The sequence below is a fragment of the Magnolia sinica genome, chromosome 12, assembly GCF_029962835.1.
Source record: "Magnolia sinica isolate HGM2019 chromosome 12, MsV1, whole genome shotgun sequence".
In the NCBI taxonomy this organism is placed as follows: Eukaryota; Viridiplantae; Streptophyta; class Magnoliopsida; order Magnoliales; family Magnoliaceae; genus Magnolia; species Magnolia sinica.
Genome location: NC_080584.1, coordinates 10279438 through 10297438, shown reverse-complemented (window position 1 = coordinate 10297438; position 18001 = coordinate 10279438). Strand labels below are relative to the sequence as shown.

Genomic DNA, 18001 nt, shown 5'->3' with positions numbered 1-18001 from the left:
GGCGGGAAGGATTCAGTGAATCTATCTGAGGAGAGTGACACAGAGGCGTTGATCTTGTCTCTTGATGCGAGGAATGAGTCTTGGGTTATAGACTCGGGTGCTTCGTTTCATGCCACTTCATGTAAGGAAGTTCTGCGTGATTATGTATCAGGTGACTTCGGGAGAGTCTACCTGGGTGATGATGAGCCGTGCAGTATTGTTGGAAAGGGAGACGTTCATATGAATCAGAAAGACGGAACGGCGCTGAAATTAAAGGATGTCAGACATGTACCGAGTTTGAGAAGGAATCTGATCTCAGTGGGGCAGTTGGCCGATACCGGTTATGTGACGACATTCACCAGTGATTCCTGGAAGATCACAAAAGGTGCCTTGGTAATATCTCGAGGCAAAAAGGAAGGTACTTTGTACGTGACTTCAGGATCGTATAGTTCACTCGCAGTCGCATCAACTGGAGTGAATGGGCAGTTATGGCATCAGAGGTTGGGACATATGAGTGAGAAGGGGATGAAAGTGTTATTATCTAAAGGGAAGCTACTAGGGCAAAGTCTATTGACTTAGAATTCTGCGAGGACTGCGTGTATGACAAGCAGAAGATGGTAAGCTTCAAGAAGACGGGATGCGCTCCAAAGACGCATCTGTTGGAACTTGTACATACTGATATGTGGGGACCGACACAGGTATTATCTCTTGGTGGCTCACGTTATTTTGTTTCTTTTATTGATGCTAGTAGAAAACTGTGGGTCTATTTCTTAAAGCATAAATCTGATGTATTTGATGTATTTAAGAAGTAGAAAGTTATGGTAGAAAACGAGACAAGTAAAACAGTAAAATGTCTCAGATCTAATAATGGGGGAGAGTACTGTGATAAAAGGTTTGAGGAGTATTGTACAGCAAATGGAATCAAACATCAGAAAACAATTCCAAGGACACCGCAGCAGAACGGTGTGGCTGAGCGCATTAACAGGACCATCCTTGAGCGCGCTAGGAGCATGAGGTTACATGCAGGGTTGCCCAAGACCTTGTGAGTAGATGCTGTGAATACTGCCGCACATCTCATCAATAGAAGTCCCTCAGTACCATTGGATGGTGGGCTACCAAAAGAAACGTGGAATGGGAAAGAAGTGAACCTTGCACATCTCAGAGTGTTCGGTTGCACTTCATATGTTCACATTGATGTAGAGCACAGAAATAAGTTGGATGCGAAGTCCAGGAGGCGCACGTTTATAGGCTACGGGCAACATGATTTTGGCTATAGGTTTTGGGATGCAGAAAACAGGAAAATCATCAGAAGTAAGGACGTAGTCTTCAGTTAAAAAGTGATGTATAAGGACAGTGTGCAAGGAAATAAGGTCGAGGAGAAAGAATTCGTAGAGTTGGAAGAGTTACTGGACACGGGTGTTACAGCGCCACAGGATAATCATGCACAGGAGTATTATGAGGCAGAGCCACATACACCGGTTGTGAGGAGGTCTACTTGGGAGAGGAGACCCAAGGTCCGATGCTCACCCTCCTTACATTATCTACTGCTGATAGATAATGGTGAGCCAGAGTGTTTTGAAGAGGTGTTACAGTCAGATACACGGGTTAAGTGGGAGCAGGCCATGGATGATGAGATGAACTCTCTTGAGTCTAATCGTACATGGGAGCTAGTCACTCTACCTAAGGGTAAGAAAGTTCTTCATAACAAGTGGGTTTACAGACTAAAGGAGGAGTACGATGGTTTGAAACGGTACAAGGCTAGATTGGTTGTGAAAGGGTTTCAACAAAAGGCAGGTATCAATTTCATTGAAATATTCACCTGTGGTGAAAATGTCTATGATTCGCATGGTCTTGAGTATAGTGGCTACAGAGGACTTACATCTAGAGCAGTTAGATGTTAAGACAACCTTTCTTCATGGGGACCTTGAAGAAGAGATATACATGCATCAGCCGACAGGATACGTGGCACCAGGAAAGGAGAACAAGGTGTACAGACTGAAGAAGAGTCTATATGGCCTGAAGCAGGCCCCGAGGCAGTGGTACAAGAAGTTCGACAGTTTCATGTCGGGAAAACGGTTTTAGGAGATGTCATGCAGACCACTGTTGTTATTTGAAGAAGTTTGATCGTCGTACATCATCCTTCTTCTGTACGTTGATGATATGCTTGTGGCCGGTTCAAGGATTAAGGACATCTCAGATCTTAAAAGACAACTGTTTAGAGAATTTGCCATGAAGGATTTAGGAGCTGCAAAACAAATCCTAGGCATGAGGATAAAGCGTGATAGGGAAAACAAGAAACTAGTTTTGTCACAGGTAGAGTACATAATCAAAGTACTTGATCGATTCAATATGGGAGATGCTAAGCCGGTTAGCACTCCATTAGCCAACCACTTTAAGCTATCTAAGGAGCAAGGTGCAAAGACGTAGGAGGAACGGGACTACATGGCTAAAGTTCCATACGCGTCAGCGATAAGGAGTCTCATGTATGCTATGGTGAGCACGAGGCCAGACATTGCTCAAGCAATGGGAGTTGTTAGCAGGTTCATGAACAACCCCGGGAAGGAACATTGGGAAGCTGTGAAGTGGATCCTTAGATACCTGGTAGGTACTAAGGATGTAGGGCTGTGTTATGGTGGATCGGAGATCAAGTTACAAGGCTACGTGGATTCAGATTTGGCAGGAGACATCGACAGCAGAAGAAGCACTACAGGTTATGTTTTTTCTCTGGGTAGTGCTGCAGTTAGTTGGGTCTTTCAGTTACAGAAGATAGTGTCTATTAGTACGACAGAAGCAGAATACGTTGCGGCTACAGAAGCGTGCAAGGAGATGGTGTGGATGCAAGGTTTCATGGAAGAGATGGGTAAGAAGCAAGCGGATTGCAAGCTGTACAGTGACAGTCAGAGTGCAATACACTTGGCTAAGAATTCAGCCTTTCATTCAAGGACCAAGCATATTGCCATCAGATATCACTTCATACGTTCGTTACTGGAAGATGGATTAATTGCTCTGGAGAAGATTCATACAAGTGAGAATCCTATGGATATGCTAACAAAGGCGGTCACACGGGAGAAGCTAAAGCTTTGTTCAGCTTTGATTGGTCTTCAGGCTTGAAGACGGGGTGGTGATGCGCTCCGGATGAAGAAGACAAAGGTTTATGGTGATGTGTCTCCAAGTGGGAGATTGTTGAGATGTGAAGCCACATCTGGGGGTCGCAGGACCGGTCGTGCAGTCTGCTCAACCGGTCGTGGTTACGCAGATTCGTTTCCGAATCTGATGCGGACTGCGGATTTCGGTATCGCCTTTCACAAGGGTGCGAAAGGGAAGTTGCAAAACTATAAATTGGGGTCCCTACGGCTATTCTAGGGCTAAGGTGAATATTGGAAAATATTTCTAAGGTATGGGTAAGGGATTTTCTCTGTACTTCCAAGGGAGAGGTTAGTATATTATCTTGTAATCTCTATTCGTTCTTCATAGTGGAAGTTTGCATCCGCGGTTTTTTACCCTAGTTTGGGGTTTTTTCACGTATATCTTGTCTTGTGGTTTGTTTGCATTGCTTTGATCTGTTTCTAGTTTGTATTTCTTCTTGTTTATCGTTTGTGGGGGAGGCCTGAGATTGGATCTAGGCTCACTGCGTTGTTGGCGTGCTGCGCAACATTAAGTCTCCCTCAGATATCTTAAACCTACCTTATCCAAAAGCAGTAGGCCTTTATCAATGTGGGGGAGATCGGATTGGGAGCTGAAGAAAACAGTAGCTTGAGAAGCGCTGCCTCTCCTTGCCAAGTTGGCCACGACATTTGCCTCCCTAGGCGTGTGAAGGAGAGAACGTCAAGAAATCCCTCAGAGATCTGATTCTAGCACACCAGGATTGTAGAGACCAGGCTGGGGAAGAATGGTTGGAGAGAATTTCTACACAAGATTTGGAGTCGCTGGCCACCTCGATCCTCGAGAAACCTAACCTTGCACATATAGAGAGGCCCTCCCAGATGGCACGTAACTCCGCACAAGTGTTGGACCTTGAGCCATAGCCAGCGGAGAAGGCAAATATGAAGTTCCTGTCATAGTCTCTGCCCAGGCCTCCCCTGCCCAATGGCCCAGGGTTCCCCAAGGTTGAACCGTCCATGTTAATTTTAATCCAGCGATCTCTGGGCCGGCACCACTTGACTATGAAGGGGAACAACACTTTGGAAACGAGGCCGATATGTGCAACTGGGCTAAAAGGGAGCTGAAATTCCTATTGAGGTGCCTTGGAAGGGAGAGGGAAGGGCCTGTCAAAGCAATCCATCGGTGAATCCGAGCAACCACCTTGAGGGGCGAGAAGCTTGAGTCCTCGAACCTGGCCCTATTTCTTTCCAGCCAAATCTCCTAGAAAATGAAGGGCGGGAGGAGGACTCGTAGGAGAAATAGGCGATCCGGTGAGAACGTGGAGAAGGGAGCCCACCACAAGGATGCTCTGCCCATTGCTAAGAGCTGCGAGGGCTGGAAATGGTGCCAAAACATGGGCAGCTACAACGCCATGAGAGGAGATGGTCCATAGATTCAATGCCGGGCTTATGAGGAGAGGGACAACACACACACTTGGACACCATTTGAATTCCTTTAGCTTGAATCCTGGAATCCACAGGGACTGCTCCATGGAAGATTCTCCAAGAGAATAGAGAGATTTTCAATGGAATATGGGGGTGCCAAACCCATCTGGACCAGGGAAGAGAAGAACCAACTGATCTGAGACTCTCCCAGGCCGATTTGATTGTGAAATCACTTGAAGGGGAGTGAATCCAGATCCTCTTATCAGGCTCAGGATAGGTGCAAGCCCCTTCCTCCATAATCTGCTCCACAATGTCTACTGGAAGGAGAGCCCGTGCTCGCTCTTAGTCGATCCATCCCTGAGGGCTGATGAGCTCAGCTACTTTCAGCACTGGAGTGGGGAGCGGGTGAAGACGAAAGGGCAACAGAGGGCCTAGTTCCGGCCAGTGGTCCTCCCAAAAATCCAGGTCGCCTTTACCTACAATCCACCTCAACTTGGCTGAGACGAGAGGAAGGAAAGAGCAAACTCTTTTCCAGATAGGCGAGGCCTGAATGTGGCCACATGTCCCATCCATGATGGTCACGTCCGTTGCGTATTTGGCCCTGACAAAGGAGACCCAACAGTTGGCCTTGTCAGCCTGGATGACGTTCCAGGCTAATTTCATTCTGAACGCTACCATCTTATCTACAAGGTTCTTGATCCCAAGGTTCCCTTCCTCCTTTAGGCAAGATATGTAGTCCCATTTAAGCCAGTGGAAGCGATGACGGGTTCCCTCCCAACCCTAGAAGAAGTTAGTGCACGCTTTATCAAGGTCCCTTAGCATGGTTAACAGGATATTGGAAGCGGCCAACACATGAATTGGAATGCTATTCAGCACTTGGTTAATGAGAGTTGCCTGGCCCGCTTGAGAAAGCAACTTAGTCTTCCACCCTGAGATTCTCCGCTGGAAGTCCTCCAGAAGTGGGCGGTAGTAGGCTTTAAGCGCTCTCCCCTTGAATATTGGAACGCCCAGGTATGTAAAAGGGGCTGACCCCCTGCTGAATCCCAGGATCCTTTGGACAACACTGATGCGGGCCCGAGAAAGGGAGGTGGAAGTGACAAAAAAGCTCTTGTTGCGGTTAATTTTCTGGCCAGACGTAGACTGGTAAGCCCTCAGAAATTGTGCAATCTTCTTTAGCGTAGAACTCCCCCCGTTCGCAAATAATAAAGTGTCATCAGCAAAAAGTTGGTGAGAGATGGGCGGGCAGGATCTACAAGTGGCAAAGGGACGACAGATTCCACTTTTGAACAGAAAGTTGAGGCGTCTACTAAGAACTTCCGAGGCTAGAATGAAGAGACTCGGGGAGATTGGATCCCCCTGGCGAAGCCCTCTCATTGACTTGAAAAATCCACAGGGTTCCCCATTAATAAGAACTGAGAAGCAGGAGCTCGCCCAACATTTTTCCACCAGTTTAACCCAGATCGGATCAAAGCCAAACTTGCCTAGGACTGCTTTCAGGAACCCCCAGTCCAGACAATGGTACGCCTTCTCCATATCCGGCTTCATAAGGATGTTACCCCCTCTGACTTTCTTGTCAATGTCCCTGAAGAGCTCTTGGGTAAGAACACAATTTTCCGCTATTGCCTTGCCACGAATAAAGGCACCTTGCTCAGGGGAAACAATCTTGGGCAAAATCCTGCCAAGCCGGTCAACAATTAGTTTGGAGAAAATTTTGTAGATGCAATTACATAAACTAATTGGCCTGAAATCAGAAATTTTTTTGGGGCTAGTCGATTTGGGGATTAGATAGATGAGAGTGGCCATGGACGCCCTCGGAAGTTGCCCTCCCTTGAAGAAGGCAATGTTAGCTTGGACAATGTCTTGGCCAATAGTATCCCAGTAACCTTGGAAAAATGCTCCAGTAAAGCCATTCGGGCCTGGGGCCCCGTTGAGGGGGATGGCTTTGACCGCCGCATGGACCTCCTCATAGGAAGGCTCCTACAGCAGACCCTTGTTGTTGTCAGCAGAGATGACCGAGGGGATGGACGTGAGGATCTCCTCATTCGAAGGATTCTGCTCAGCTGACAGCAGGTCAGAGAAAAACTCAATGGCTGCCTGTTTGATGGATGTCTGGCTCAAGACGACCTGGCCGCTAGGCAATTCGATATCCTGGATGGAAGCTCTCCTGGCCCTGTTCGATGCCATGTTATGGAAGAAGCTCGTGTTGCAGTCTCCCTCCTTCAACCAGTTACACCTGGACTTTTGTTTCTAGTAAATCTCTTCACACAGTTTGAGCTCAGCCAGTTTCGCCTTAGCCTCCTCAAGGGCCTTGAGGTTATTGTGAGAGGCAGAAGTAATTGTGGCCTCATCTACGCGCGCCACCTCCACTTCCGCCAGCTTGATGTTCTGGAAAACATTACCAAATACTTCCTTGTTCCAGGCTTTCAAAGCATTCTTCACGCTTCTTAGCTTCCTGTGTAATGAGAAGAGGGGGTCACCCACAAAATCTGATTTCCAGGCAGTCTGAATCAGATCCTGGAAAGAGGCATGGCCCAGCTACATTCTCTGGAATCTGAAGGGCTTCGGGAACGTAAAACTACTTGTCGGATCTGAGACAAGAATAGGAGCGTGGTCAGAGTTGAGCCTTGGTAAATGCTTAACTTGCAAATTAGGGAACAGCCCCACCCAAGATGGGTTGCAGCATACCCTGTCCAATCTCGCCCAACTTTTCGCACGACCACTTTGATTATTGCACCACATAAACCTATTTCCAAAAAAGCCCATGTCCAACAGTCCTGCTATCTCGAGGGCCTCCTGAAAATCTGCCTCACTTCTAGAATCAAATGGGTCGGAACCTCTTCGCTCAGAAGAGTCAAGGACAGTGTTGAAGTCCCCGACCACTAGCCAAGGTGAAGAGGGTCCCGCTGCCAAAACTGAGAGCTGGTCCCAGAGTAAACTACGCTGCCCCCTGGAGCACTTGGCATAGACAAAGGAATGCAAATATCTGTTGGTGGAGCTGTGGAAAGATACCGAGCAGGAGAGCATTTGCAAGGAGGTTGCCACCATATCCTCTCAGCAGGAGGAGAGGTGGAAGGGCCACACCTTTTCTCCCTCATTGGCATTAGACAAGGAGTGGATTCCTAACTTTAGCCCTATCTGAACCCTTCTAGAATCGTTGAGCATGGGTTCTAAAATTGCCACCAAAGAAGGCTTGAATTTATTTATCAGGCGCTTCAGTGTGGTGATGGTGGGTTTATTCCCCACCCCTTGGGCATTCCAAATGAGCATACTATCCATGGAAGTTTTTCTTGGACATCAGACCTCGACACTTGCGTTTGGTTAATCTTTCTTTCAATAACGAAACTGACATAAGAGCAGACGTGTTGGATCACCTCATCTTAGCTGAGAGCCTACACGATCTTCTGTAGTAAGCTAATGGAGATACTGACACCTTGCTCACAGGAGGAACCTGTAATGGGGGCATCTTTTGGGGAGAGGCATGGGCAGCTAGAGTATCTACTTTGGACAAAGAAGGAGAAAGTCTGTTAAAGAATGGGGATAGGTCCACCACGAGGTGGACATCTCCCATTTCCACCTCCCTGATGGGTCTAACCTGGTCCTAGACGCAGCCAACATTGTCACCATCTCTACCCATAGAGGAGCAGTTTGGCTTTAATGGGTTATCTCCGTCAGATAGGGCATTTTGGATGCTAGGTATGAGACGTTGGGGGAGAGGGGATGTTTGGGCTCGTTGGGCCTAACATTGGAGTGATGGGGCTGGGAGATGCTTGGGCATAGCAAGGCCTGATTCATGGAAGGGTCTGGGGGAGAGAGGGCATCTAGGATAGGGGTTGGGAGCAGCGGGTAAGGAGAGTGGGCGTTGCCCTGGTGGGATTGGAGAGAACAAGGAATGTGGAATTGGCTCTTAGGGATGCTGGGAGCTGCTAGAGATCCATCCCCAGAGTGCAGGAGGGGGGGTATACCCTCGGCCAATTCAATATGGGGTAAGGGAGGGTTTGGGAGCTGGGTAGATGAGGGAACAGTGTTACCCAGGATTGGCTCAGAAAGAGGCACTCATAAACCACTTAAGCACACAATGTCTCATGATTGTAATTCCACAAACACTTCCATTTAAATTTCATATAACGGGGGCCACTAGTTCCAAGCAGTGTTCGAGTTGTCGGTATCGCTACAAGTTTCGCTGGCCGGAGATAAAGATATAATATCGTTATCGCCGATAATATCGCCGATAACCGGAAATGTAGGGAAAAGGGGAAAATATGGAGAAAATGGTGGAATTTTTCAGTGAAACTTCAGGACATGCCTAAATACACATATTTATATATTCAGGAATGAAAATTTTGCAAAAAGAATGCTTTAAATTAGAAGTTTCCATTTAATGGGGGCCAAAAAAGTATGCGTTGTCGTAAGAAATCACTCAAACAGTAACCAAAATTAGTTTATATAATACAAATGCAAGCTTACAACAAAACTTCAGTGGCCCTCAAGAAATTTACAATGGTAGATATTCAATTCACACTGTTTCGGTGGTGTGGTCCATTTGAGCTTTTGATATGCTTCATTTTTTGGCTTAAATCATAAAATTATATGGTAATATGAATGGAAGGAATGGATAAAATATATAAATCACGGTGGACCTAACAGAGTTTACTCAGTATGGTCAATCCGCCTCCGTGTTGAAACGGGTATCACCACTCAGGCTGCATTTTGAGCTGTGCTTCTGTGCGTCTTTGGCTACAGCTTTTATTTGTAGCCAATCCAGAAATCAGCTTCCCTCCTGATTTCAACAATACGTTCTAAGTTGGGCCCACTTTTCCCTTGCCATGCTCTGTGGGCCCCACCATGAGGTATGTATTTCATCCATGCCATCCATCTATTTTTATAAATTATTTTATGATAAGAAAAAAAAAAAAAGGATGTATATCCCATTCTCAATTGGACCACATTAAAAGAAACAGTGTTGAATGAACTTTGACCATTAAAAACTTTTTGGGGACCATAAAGATTTTGGAACAACCTGATCTTTGTTTTTTCCCTTCATCTGAGTCTTCATGAGCTAATTAACAGATTGGATGTCAACTAAACAATACAGTGGGCCTTAGGAGGATTTGAATGGTGTATATCCAATCACTACTGTTTTCCCGTGGTGTGGTCCACCTGAGACTTAGATCTACCTCATTTTTTGAGGAAAGCTCTAAAATAATATTTAAAAATTAATGAACAGCGTGGATACAACAGATGCATCATGGTGGAGCCTATATAGCACCTGCCTGCACCAAAGTCCAAGCCGTGGTGGGTGGTGAGATTCCAATGGTGAAAGTGAAGCAACCGCTTGCATCGTCAAAGCCCACCTGTGGGTCCACCTTGATTTATGTAATTTATCCACTCCGTCCATCTATTTTAACAGATAATTTTAGGTCTTGAGCCTAAAAATTAAATTTATCGAAACCTCAAGTGGACCACACCATAGGAAACAGTAAGAATTGAACATTTACCGTTGAAAACATCTTGGGGGCCACAGAAGTTTTGGATCAAACTTCTATTTGTTTTTTCCCTTCATCCATGTCCGTGTGATCTTATGAACAGGTTGGATGAGAAATAAACATCACCGTGGGCCCTAGAAAATTTTTAACGGTGGATGTCATTCTTCAAACTGTTTTCAATGGTGTGGTCCACTTGATCTTTTGGTACCCTTAAGTTTTTGTCTCAACCCCTAAAATAATATAGAAAAACGGATGGACCGCATGGATGGACCAGATGCATTCTCGGTGGGCCCAACTGAGTGTGCTCAGTACGATAAAAGCGTACAGAGTAACCCGGTACGCAATCCTATTCACCCCGCGGCCCTCCCGATCCCCAATTTGGGAAAAAAACCTCAAATCCCTCTCTCATTTTGAAAATTTCAAAAATTCCTTCCTTCCCACCAATTTCTCCGAGGTTTTCGACCGCAAATCTCTCTTCCTCATCACAAATTTTTAAAAAAAACCTCTATTTTCGAAGAAATCTCGGCCCGCAAGCGGCTTCTGCAGCTTGCAGAGGATTCTTCGACGGGAAAAAAAGAATTTTTTGGGGTTAAATCTTACCAGAAATGCCGATCTGCACTCGACAGCAACTGAATCCGCGTCTTCCTCCAAATCCGGGCGAAAAAACAGGTATTTCTTTTTTTTTTTTTTTTGTGATTTTCTCGCCGACAACCCCCCCTTTTATCGATAAAAGTGGGTTGTTGGCTACAGTTCCCACCCGTGGTTGGTGGGAACAGCGATATATCGGACGTATTTTGAAAATACCGATAATATCGGCGAGATTTCGGCGAAATCTGGAAACGAAACGAAATTTTGGGGTTTCGGTGTCCCTGCACTGGCGACACCGAAATTATCGGCGATATTTCGATAATATCGGCGAAAATTTGTACACTGGTTCCAAGTATAACCCTGAAATGAATATCCACAACCATACAACAATTTGTTTTCTATAATTCACTAATCAATGTGGCTATCCACATACTTGCTTAGTTAAGTCATGTATCCATTTGTACTCTCAAATGTTCATATAACTCATACACAATACCACACTACTTGCACAATATGCCACACCATTACACATAATGCGACACCATTGCACACAATGCTACACTCTTACACACAATGCCACACCATCGCATACAATGCCACACTACTTGCACACCATGCCACACTACTTACGCACACAATGCCACACTATTTGCAAACCATACCACACTACTTACCACACACTCACAAATGGCACAGTACATGCATACAATGCCATACCATTTGCATGCACTGCCACACTTGTACACCATTCATAAATGCCATACTACATGCCTACAATGCCACACTAAATGTCCCACCAACTCCGTAAAAGTGCCACACTCATTCCACACATTGTCATAGTAACTTCTATACAAATGACATGCCAACACCACACAAATGCCACACTAGCTTCCATGCAAATGCTACACCATTCCATGCAAATGACACAGTAGTTCCTAAGCAATGCCGCACAAATTTCATACAAATGTCACACAACTACACACAAATGTCACATTACTCCACATAACCATCACACTAGCTTCCATGCAACTACTCTATGACTCCATACAATTCCCACATTAATTTCCATTCCAATATTCCCCAACTTCATGCAATTGCCACATTAATTCCCATCCAAACGTTCCATAATCCTATACATTAACAAATTCTAAGCACATTAGATTTAGAACAAGTAATCATTCGAAGTAAATAGGTCTACTTAAGAGAGTTCTTTCCATAAAAGTAATACACATGTATAACTAATTAACGAATCATGATAACTAACAAATTAGATTACATGCCTAGATCATTTACCAACTTCTAGCATAATAAGTCAAAATATTAACATGTTTACAAGTGATATTTCTTAAACTATAATTAAATGACTAAAGCTTAAACTATTGTTAAGATGAAAGCTTGAAGGGTAGATCTCACCTCAAGTAGGATCTCCCTTGCTAAAATGCAACTAAGAGAATGAAAATTTGGGAAAACCCCTCAAACTCATACAATAAGTAGCAATTTCGATTAATAACTCTATCATTAGATCTAAATCACACTATAAACTAGGAAATTAAAAGTTGGCTTACCTCAAGGCAACGATCACTTGATTTGATAAAATAGATGGATCCTAATTTGGGAAAACCAAGCTATCCTACAAAGAATCCATATATAAACTGGAATTAACTCTAATATTACTCTCAAATAGGCTAGGAAAACAGGGAAACAAAGAGGCAACATACCTAGTTGCAAACTTGCTCCAACTCGGTCCAAAGAAGAGACTCTAGCCACTGACTGGGCTCAGCTTGGCCCCAAAACCCAAGTCAAAACTTGACTCAACAAAGGTAATGCTCGACCAGCAATCCTTCAAAGAATCTGAGATAGAACGGATGAATTTTCCAGTTTCTGACACAAGTGATGATAATCCTATATATATAAAAACAGATTTAGGTAGAAAATTTTCCAGTTGACACCCATGGACTTCCAATACTCAAGTATTGGAGGGACAGAGTGTTACACTAAACAAAGACTTTGGATCTCAATCAGAGTCTGCAAACCTGCGAAAACTGAAAATGGAACTTGCTAAAAATAGGGAGTTCTAAACTAAAACATAACTTTGAGTTAGAGAACCTTTTTTTAAAGAAACCCTCGAGGCCAACATATTCCGTCAATTTCCATGTCATAGGGCTCAACAATAGCTTTCTAACAACATGTACACACACACACACATTATATATATATATATATATATATATATATATATATATATATATATATATATATATATATATATATATATATATATATATATATCTGATAACTGGTCCCCATCATAAGCTATAGTTCTCATTTAGTTCATTTTCACCCAGTTGGGGCCCTTTAGCCCAAATTCATGCAATCCTGGCTCTTCATTGAGTTGTTCATGACCTGTTCTTCATCATTAGAACATCCATCCATCCATGCATACATGCATACAGACAGATGCATAGGTAATAACAGTATTCATTTATTTTATATTGATTCGTGGTATTTTCATAGGGAACACTTTCAGATGAACGGGTAATAGCTGTGAAGCAACTGTCAGTAGCATCTCGTCAAGGAAAGAGTCAGTTTGTAACAGAGATTGCTACCATATCTGCAGTGCAACACCGGAACCTTGTGAAGTTGTATGGATGCTGCATTGAGGGAGATAAGCGGCTTCTAGTTTATGAGTATCTTGAAAACAAAAGCCTTGATCAGGCACTCTTCGGTATGGGACCTTGCCTATTTCCATAAAATCATATTCTTATAATGGCCTATCATAGGGTAGGATGTGGAATCCTACTGCTCTCACATGCCAATGTAGCATGCATGTGCTATGAATAAATGGACAGTTAAGAACCACATTTGTCAGACACAAGTTACCTGCCTGATGATCGGACCAGCATGATATTTGGGCTATGGTATATGAAAGGTGGGCCTCACCTGATAAACAACATATGTTCTCACACACACACGTGCTCATTAGCAATTCCATTTCCGTGCAGGAAAGAGCAACTTGAATCTAAATTGGGCCACCCGCTTCAATATATGCTTGGGTACGGCTAGAGGTCTTGTTTATCTCCATGAAGAATCTAGGCTCCGGATTGTACATAGAGATGTCAAGGCCAGTAATATTCTGCTTGATGCTGATCTTATTCCCAAGATTTCAGATTTTGGTTTGGCAAAGCTGTATGATGATAAGAAGACCCACATCAGCACACGGGTTGCAGGGACAATGTAAGAACCACTTGATCATCTACATTCATCTATCTTACTTAAGGGTATGTTTGGATGTTCGATTAAGCTAAATTGCAATAATCTAGTTGATGAGAAATGACCAAAATGGGTTGGCCCTTTAGATGAATGTGATGACCAAACCATAGTTCAAAAATCAACTCGACTCGATGTCCAGTCGGGTCATGTCAATTCGAGGACTCAAACGAATCTTAAATTGACTCAACTCAATATTATAATTATATAATTGAAGAATATGAGCAGTTTGACCAAAAATCTTATTACATATATAATTTTACACAGTACCCACAAAAAAGCACAGCTGCTGCTTAGGTAGTGCTGGTAATAGTGTTGTGCTTTCAATACACCAAGACTCAGCTGGAAATCTCATCAGGTCGAGTTGACTCGGCCAGGTTTTGAGTCCAGTCAATGAGTTTGAAAACTATGGCTTGCAACTATATGCATTTCAAGTTGGATTTGAGATTTTAAGGGCTACTGCCCTGCTTTGAAAGGAGTTGGCCCAGCCCCACTTTGGTCATTTCTACTTTACGGTGCATTTGGATTTACGATCAACTTGCAATTATTAGTCCACAACATAGTTTGATAACTCGAAAAATAGACTCGTTATCCAACTGGGTTGCATTGACTAGAAGACTCGCCTGAGTCTTTGTTTGACTTGACTCAATATTTAAGAAATGGGGATAATCAGAGAAATAGCAGATATAACTAAAACTGGGCAAAATAGTCTCAACACAGCACTTGTGTATTGTTGGAGGGGATCAATTCACATCATTTCGGTTGTGAATCTCCTCACCTTTTCATTTATTGAGAATGATACACTCACTGCCTGTGATCAACTCGGTTTGAGTCATGCCAAGTCAGAAATCATGGGCAAGTTCCATGTGACTCAGATTGAAATCTCATCGTGTCAAGTTGACTTGGCCGAGTTTCAAGCTGAGTCACTGAGTTTTAGAACTATGGAAATCATTATTTCTTTCTATTATTCATCTTGATTAAACCCCAAGGTTTGCAACTCAAATCACAATGCACCCAAACGGTCTTATTAAATCAAATTATTTCATTTCAATTCAATTGATCATCCAAACATAACCATTTTCTAATTACGGGATATATATATATATAGAGAGAGAGAGAGAGAGAGAGAGAGAGAGAGAGAGAGAGAGAGAGAGAGAGAGAGAGATGGGGGGAATACCACTTGTAACTTTGTTGATATGTATAGAAGGTTGTACATACATTGAACTTCTTGAACTTCTTGAATTCTTATTTGTTTACATCAAAATAACCTTCAACTTCTTGAAATCTTGAAGTGGATATCTCGCACCAGAGTACGCCATGCTTGGGCATCTGACGGAAAAGGCCGATGTGTTTGGATTTGGGGTTGTTGCACTCGAGATTCTCAGTGGAAGGATGAATTCAGATACAACCTTGGATCAACATAAGATTTATCTTCTTGACTGGGTATGTCATTTTAATTATCTTATAAAAATCAGACTCTATTCTTTCGTCAGGATGCACATATTAAGGCTATGAAATTTAAATACTCACTGGCAGTTTATCGAAATCTACTCTCTTAGTTATAGTCACTGTTTGAAATATCGGTATCGCGTTACGTATCGCACCCTTGGGATATGGACACATATCGATTATTCCATGCATGGGATATTTCGGTTGTATTGCTGAAACATAGCAAAACATTGGGAAATTGGTCAAAATTTTCAATAAAACTTTAGTGATTGTTAAAAAAGACTTCGATACACACTTATAAATCAAAATATTACAAAAAACAAGTGCACATAGTATATTTTCTTTGTATGGTGTCCTAATCTATGCGCTGTCTAAGTGAATTGATGCAAGTATATTCAAAGTCTATTCATATGATTTATAAATGTAAGAAGATGTGTGGAAGCACAAGCAATACATTCAAAAGCAAAAGAAGAATCACTAGATCAGGTTACATACATGTTTGATTTTTACGTTTGGACACAGATTGCAACCGATTTGGGAGAAATTGGAAATTTTTGATTTTTTTTCAATATTTCCACAACTCAGCCCATCTCCTCCAAATATCAAAATTGAAGCTCCCAATCCATGATTTTTCATGCAAAACATGAAAAATCATGTATTTGTAACAATTTGACACTGATTTAACACGATTTATAGGAAAAAAAAAAAAAAGGATCGAAAATCGAAAATGCTCACTGGATCAAACATGTGGGATATATCCCATTACTTGTGCATTTCGTATCGCACAGGTGGGATACAAGATATATCGTGGGATATATCGGCCGATATCGTCAATACTTAAAACACTAGTTATAGTGTTGGTTGTTTTAGTGATTAACTTTTATTGGTTAGAAATAGAAATTTAAGAATTTATCACTGAGGGTGCGTTTAGATGCACTATTGGTTCGGATTGCGATTACATGTCTAGTGAAGTGGAAATAACCAAATAGTAGTTTCCTTGGCATGAATGTGTTACTTTCAAGTTGGACTGCAGGGAATTGTAATTGCAATTTGGGGGGTTATTTCCTCTCTGCAGTAGGATATTCGCAATTAAATTCGCTTGTGCATCCTAATACAGCTTGAGAGGAATGCAATTTGTACATGGGCATCTGCAAATGCCAATCAGAAGCACCGTAAGTATGCCAATGTGGGACCCATGTGTAAGATCCCAGCCATTGATCATGCATGCTCTGTGGCAAATGCTTCCTAGCCCATTAATCAGGAAATCCCACTATTCAGGTGGACCATATGTGTGGTATAACAAGTAGTCCAAATTAAATGTACAATGTGGCCAATCTAATGAGTGGCCAGCCTGACTTTGGGGTAGGGTACCCAAATCTCACATATGTGTGACACATTTCAGGCAGATGTTCATTTACAAAGTAGCATTCCTTGTGTCACAAGTCATGGATTTTTTATTTTTTAATTTTACTTTTGATAATCCATTCTGGTAAACTATCATCGATTACCTCTTGATGGTGGATTTATGGACATCAGATCGATCTGTCTGATTCGTGGAAGTTTCATTTGATGTATTACTGATATCTATTTCCACAATTTCTTAGGCATGGAATCTACGTGAAGCCAACAGACCATTGGACCTGATGGATCAGAGACTGTCTGAATTTGATGAAGAAGCAGCGCTACGGATGATTAGAGTAGCTCTTCTATGCACTCAGACGTCCCCGGTGCTACGCCCGCCAATGTCCCGTGTGGTGGCCATGCTAGTAGGCGACGTCGAAGTGAGTAGTATCACATCACGGCCCAGCTATTTAACTGATTGTCAACTTGATGAGATAAACACCTTCACGACCGATGACATGTTGCGAGAGTCAACAGGGAGAACATCAAACACAACTTGACACATTATCAAATTCGATGACGTTCGCTTATGTGGACCCATCGCCTGTGGCCACCGAGAAGGATGGTGATGATCGTCTTCTAAGCTGTCCATGTATGCATGCATATGAATACATATTTACATGCATGTATGTGCATTAATACATCCATTGTTATGGATACGTGTACATATACCACCTATTTACATTTCATATTGAGGTTTGATGGTCTGTATTTGGGATTTATTTACATTTGTTTGAAATGTACTTAACTGTAGACAAATGGCTGTAGCCTCACAGGCTGCTTTGAGACAGATATTCAAATCAATCATATCAAAGTTAAGATCGCACCGTTCATCTGTTGGGTCCTACTATGGATGGGCATATACCCCAAAAATCACATTGGTTAGACTATCCTGACAACTGATTCAAGGTTACAGATGGGAAAGTTTGAAAAAGATCCAACCAACGGTTGACATTCAATGGGAAAAAAAAAAAAAAATCCTCCAACCAACAGTTAGGATCATCTGATGATTGCATTTTTTACTGTAAGTATAGTGGGGCTCAGCGGATGAATGGTCTGGATCTCGGAACATGTGTGGTACATGTATTGAACCTGGGCGCTTGATAACTTAGATATTAGCCTCTTGTATCTGATGGTTCCTTATTAGTCTGAGATGTTGTTTCCATTCATCCAAATTAGGCTGTCTTGCAATCTCCACTAATTGATTAGTGGCAGTCGAATGGATGTTAACGGCCTGTTTGGATACACCTTATAAGTATTTTTATTTATTTATTTATTTATTTTTCTTCTTGTGGCAACAAATGAGTT

The 18001-nt window shown here is 42.7% G+C and overlaps 1 protein-coding gene across 1 annotated transcript in view; it reads left to right on the top strand.

Moving 5' to 3' along the window:
- LOC131220901 (probable LRR receptor-like serine/threonine-protein kinase At1g56140) overlaps positions 1 to 17496 on the top strand; it is a 57088-nt gene extending 39592 nt beyond the window's left edge. The window contains exons 21-24 of the mRNA XM_058215814.1: positions 13091 to 13301; positions 13579 to 13810; positions 15136 to 15286; positions 16897 to 17496. Of these exons, the coding sequence (XP_058071797.1) occupies positions 13091 to 13301; positions 13579 to 13810; positions 15136 to 15286; positions 16897 to 17193 (891 nt within the window). The 3' untranslated portion in view covers positions 17194 to 17496. The remainder of the gene's footprint in view (positions 1 to 13090; positions 13302 to 13578; positions 13811 to 15135; positions 15287 to 16896) is intronic.
- The last annotated feature ends 505 nt before the right edge of the window (positions 17497 to 18001 follow it).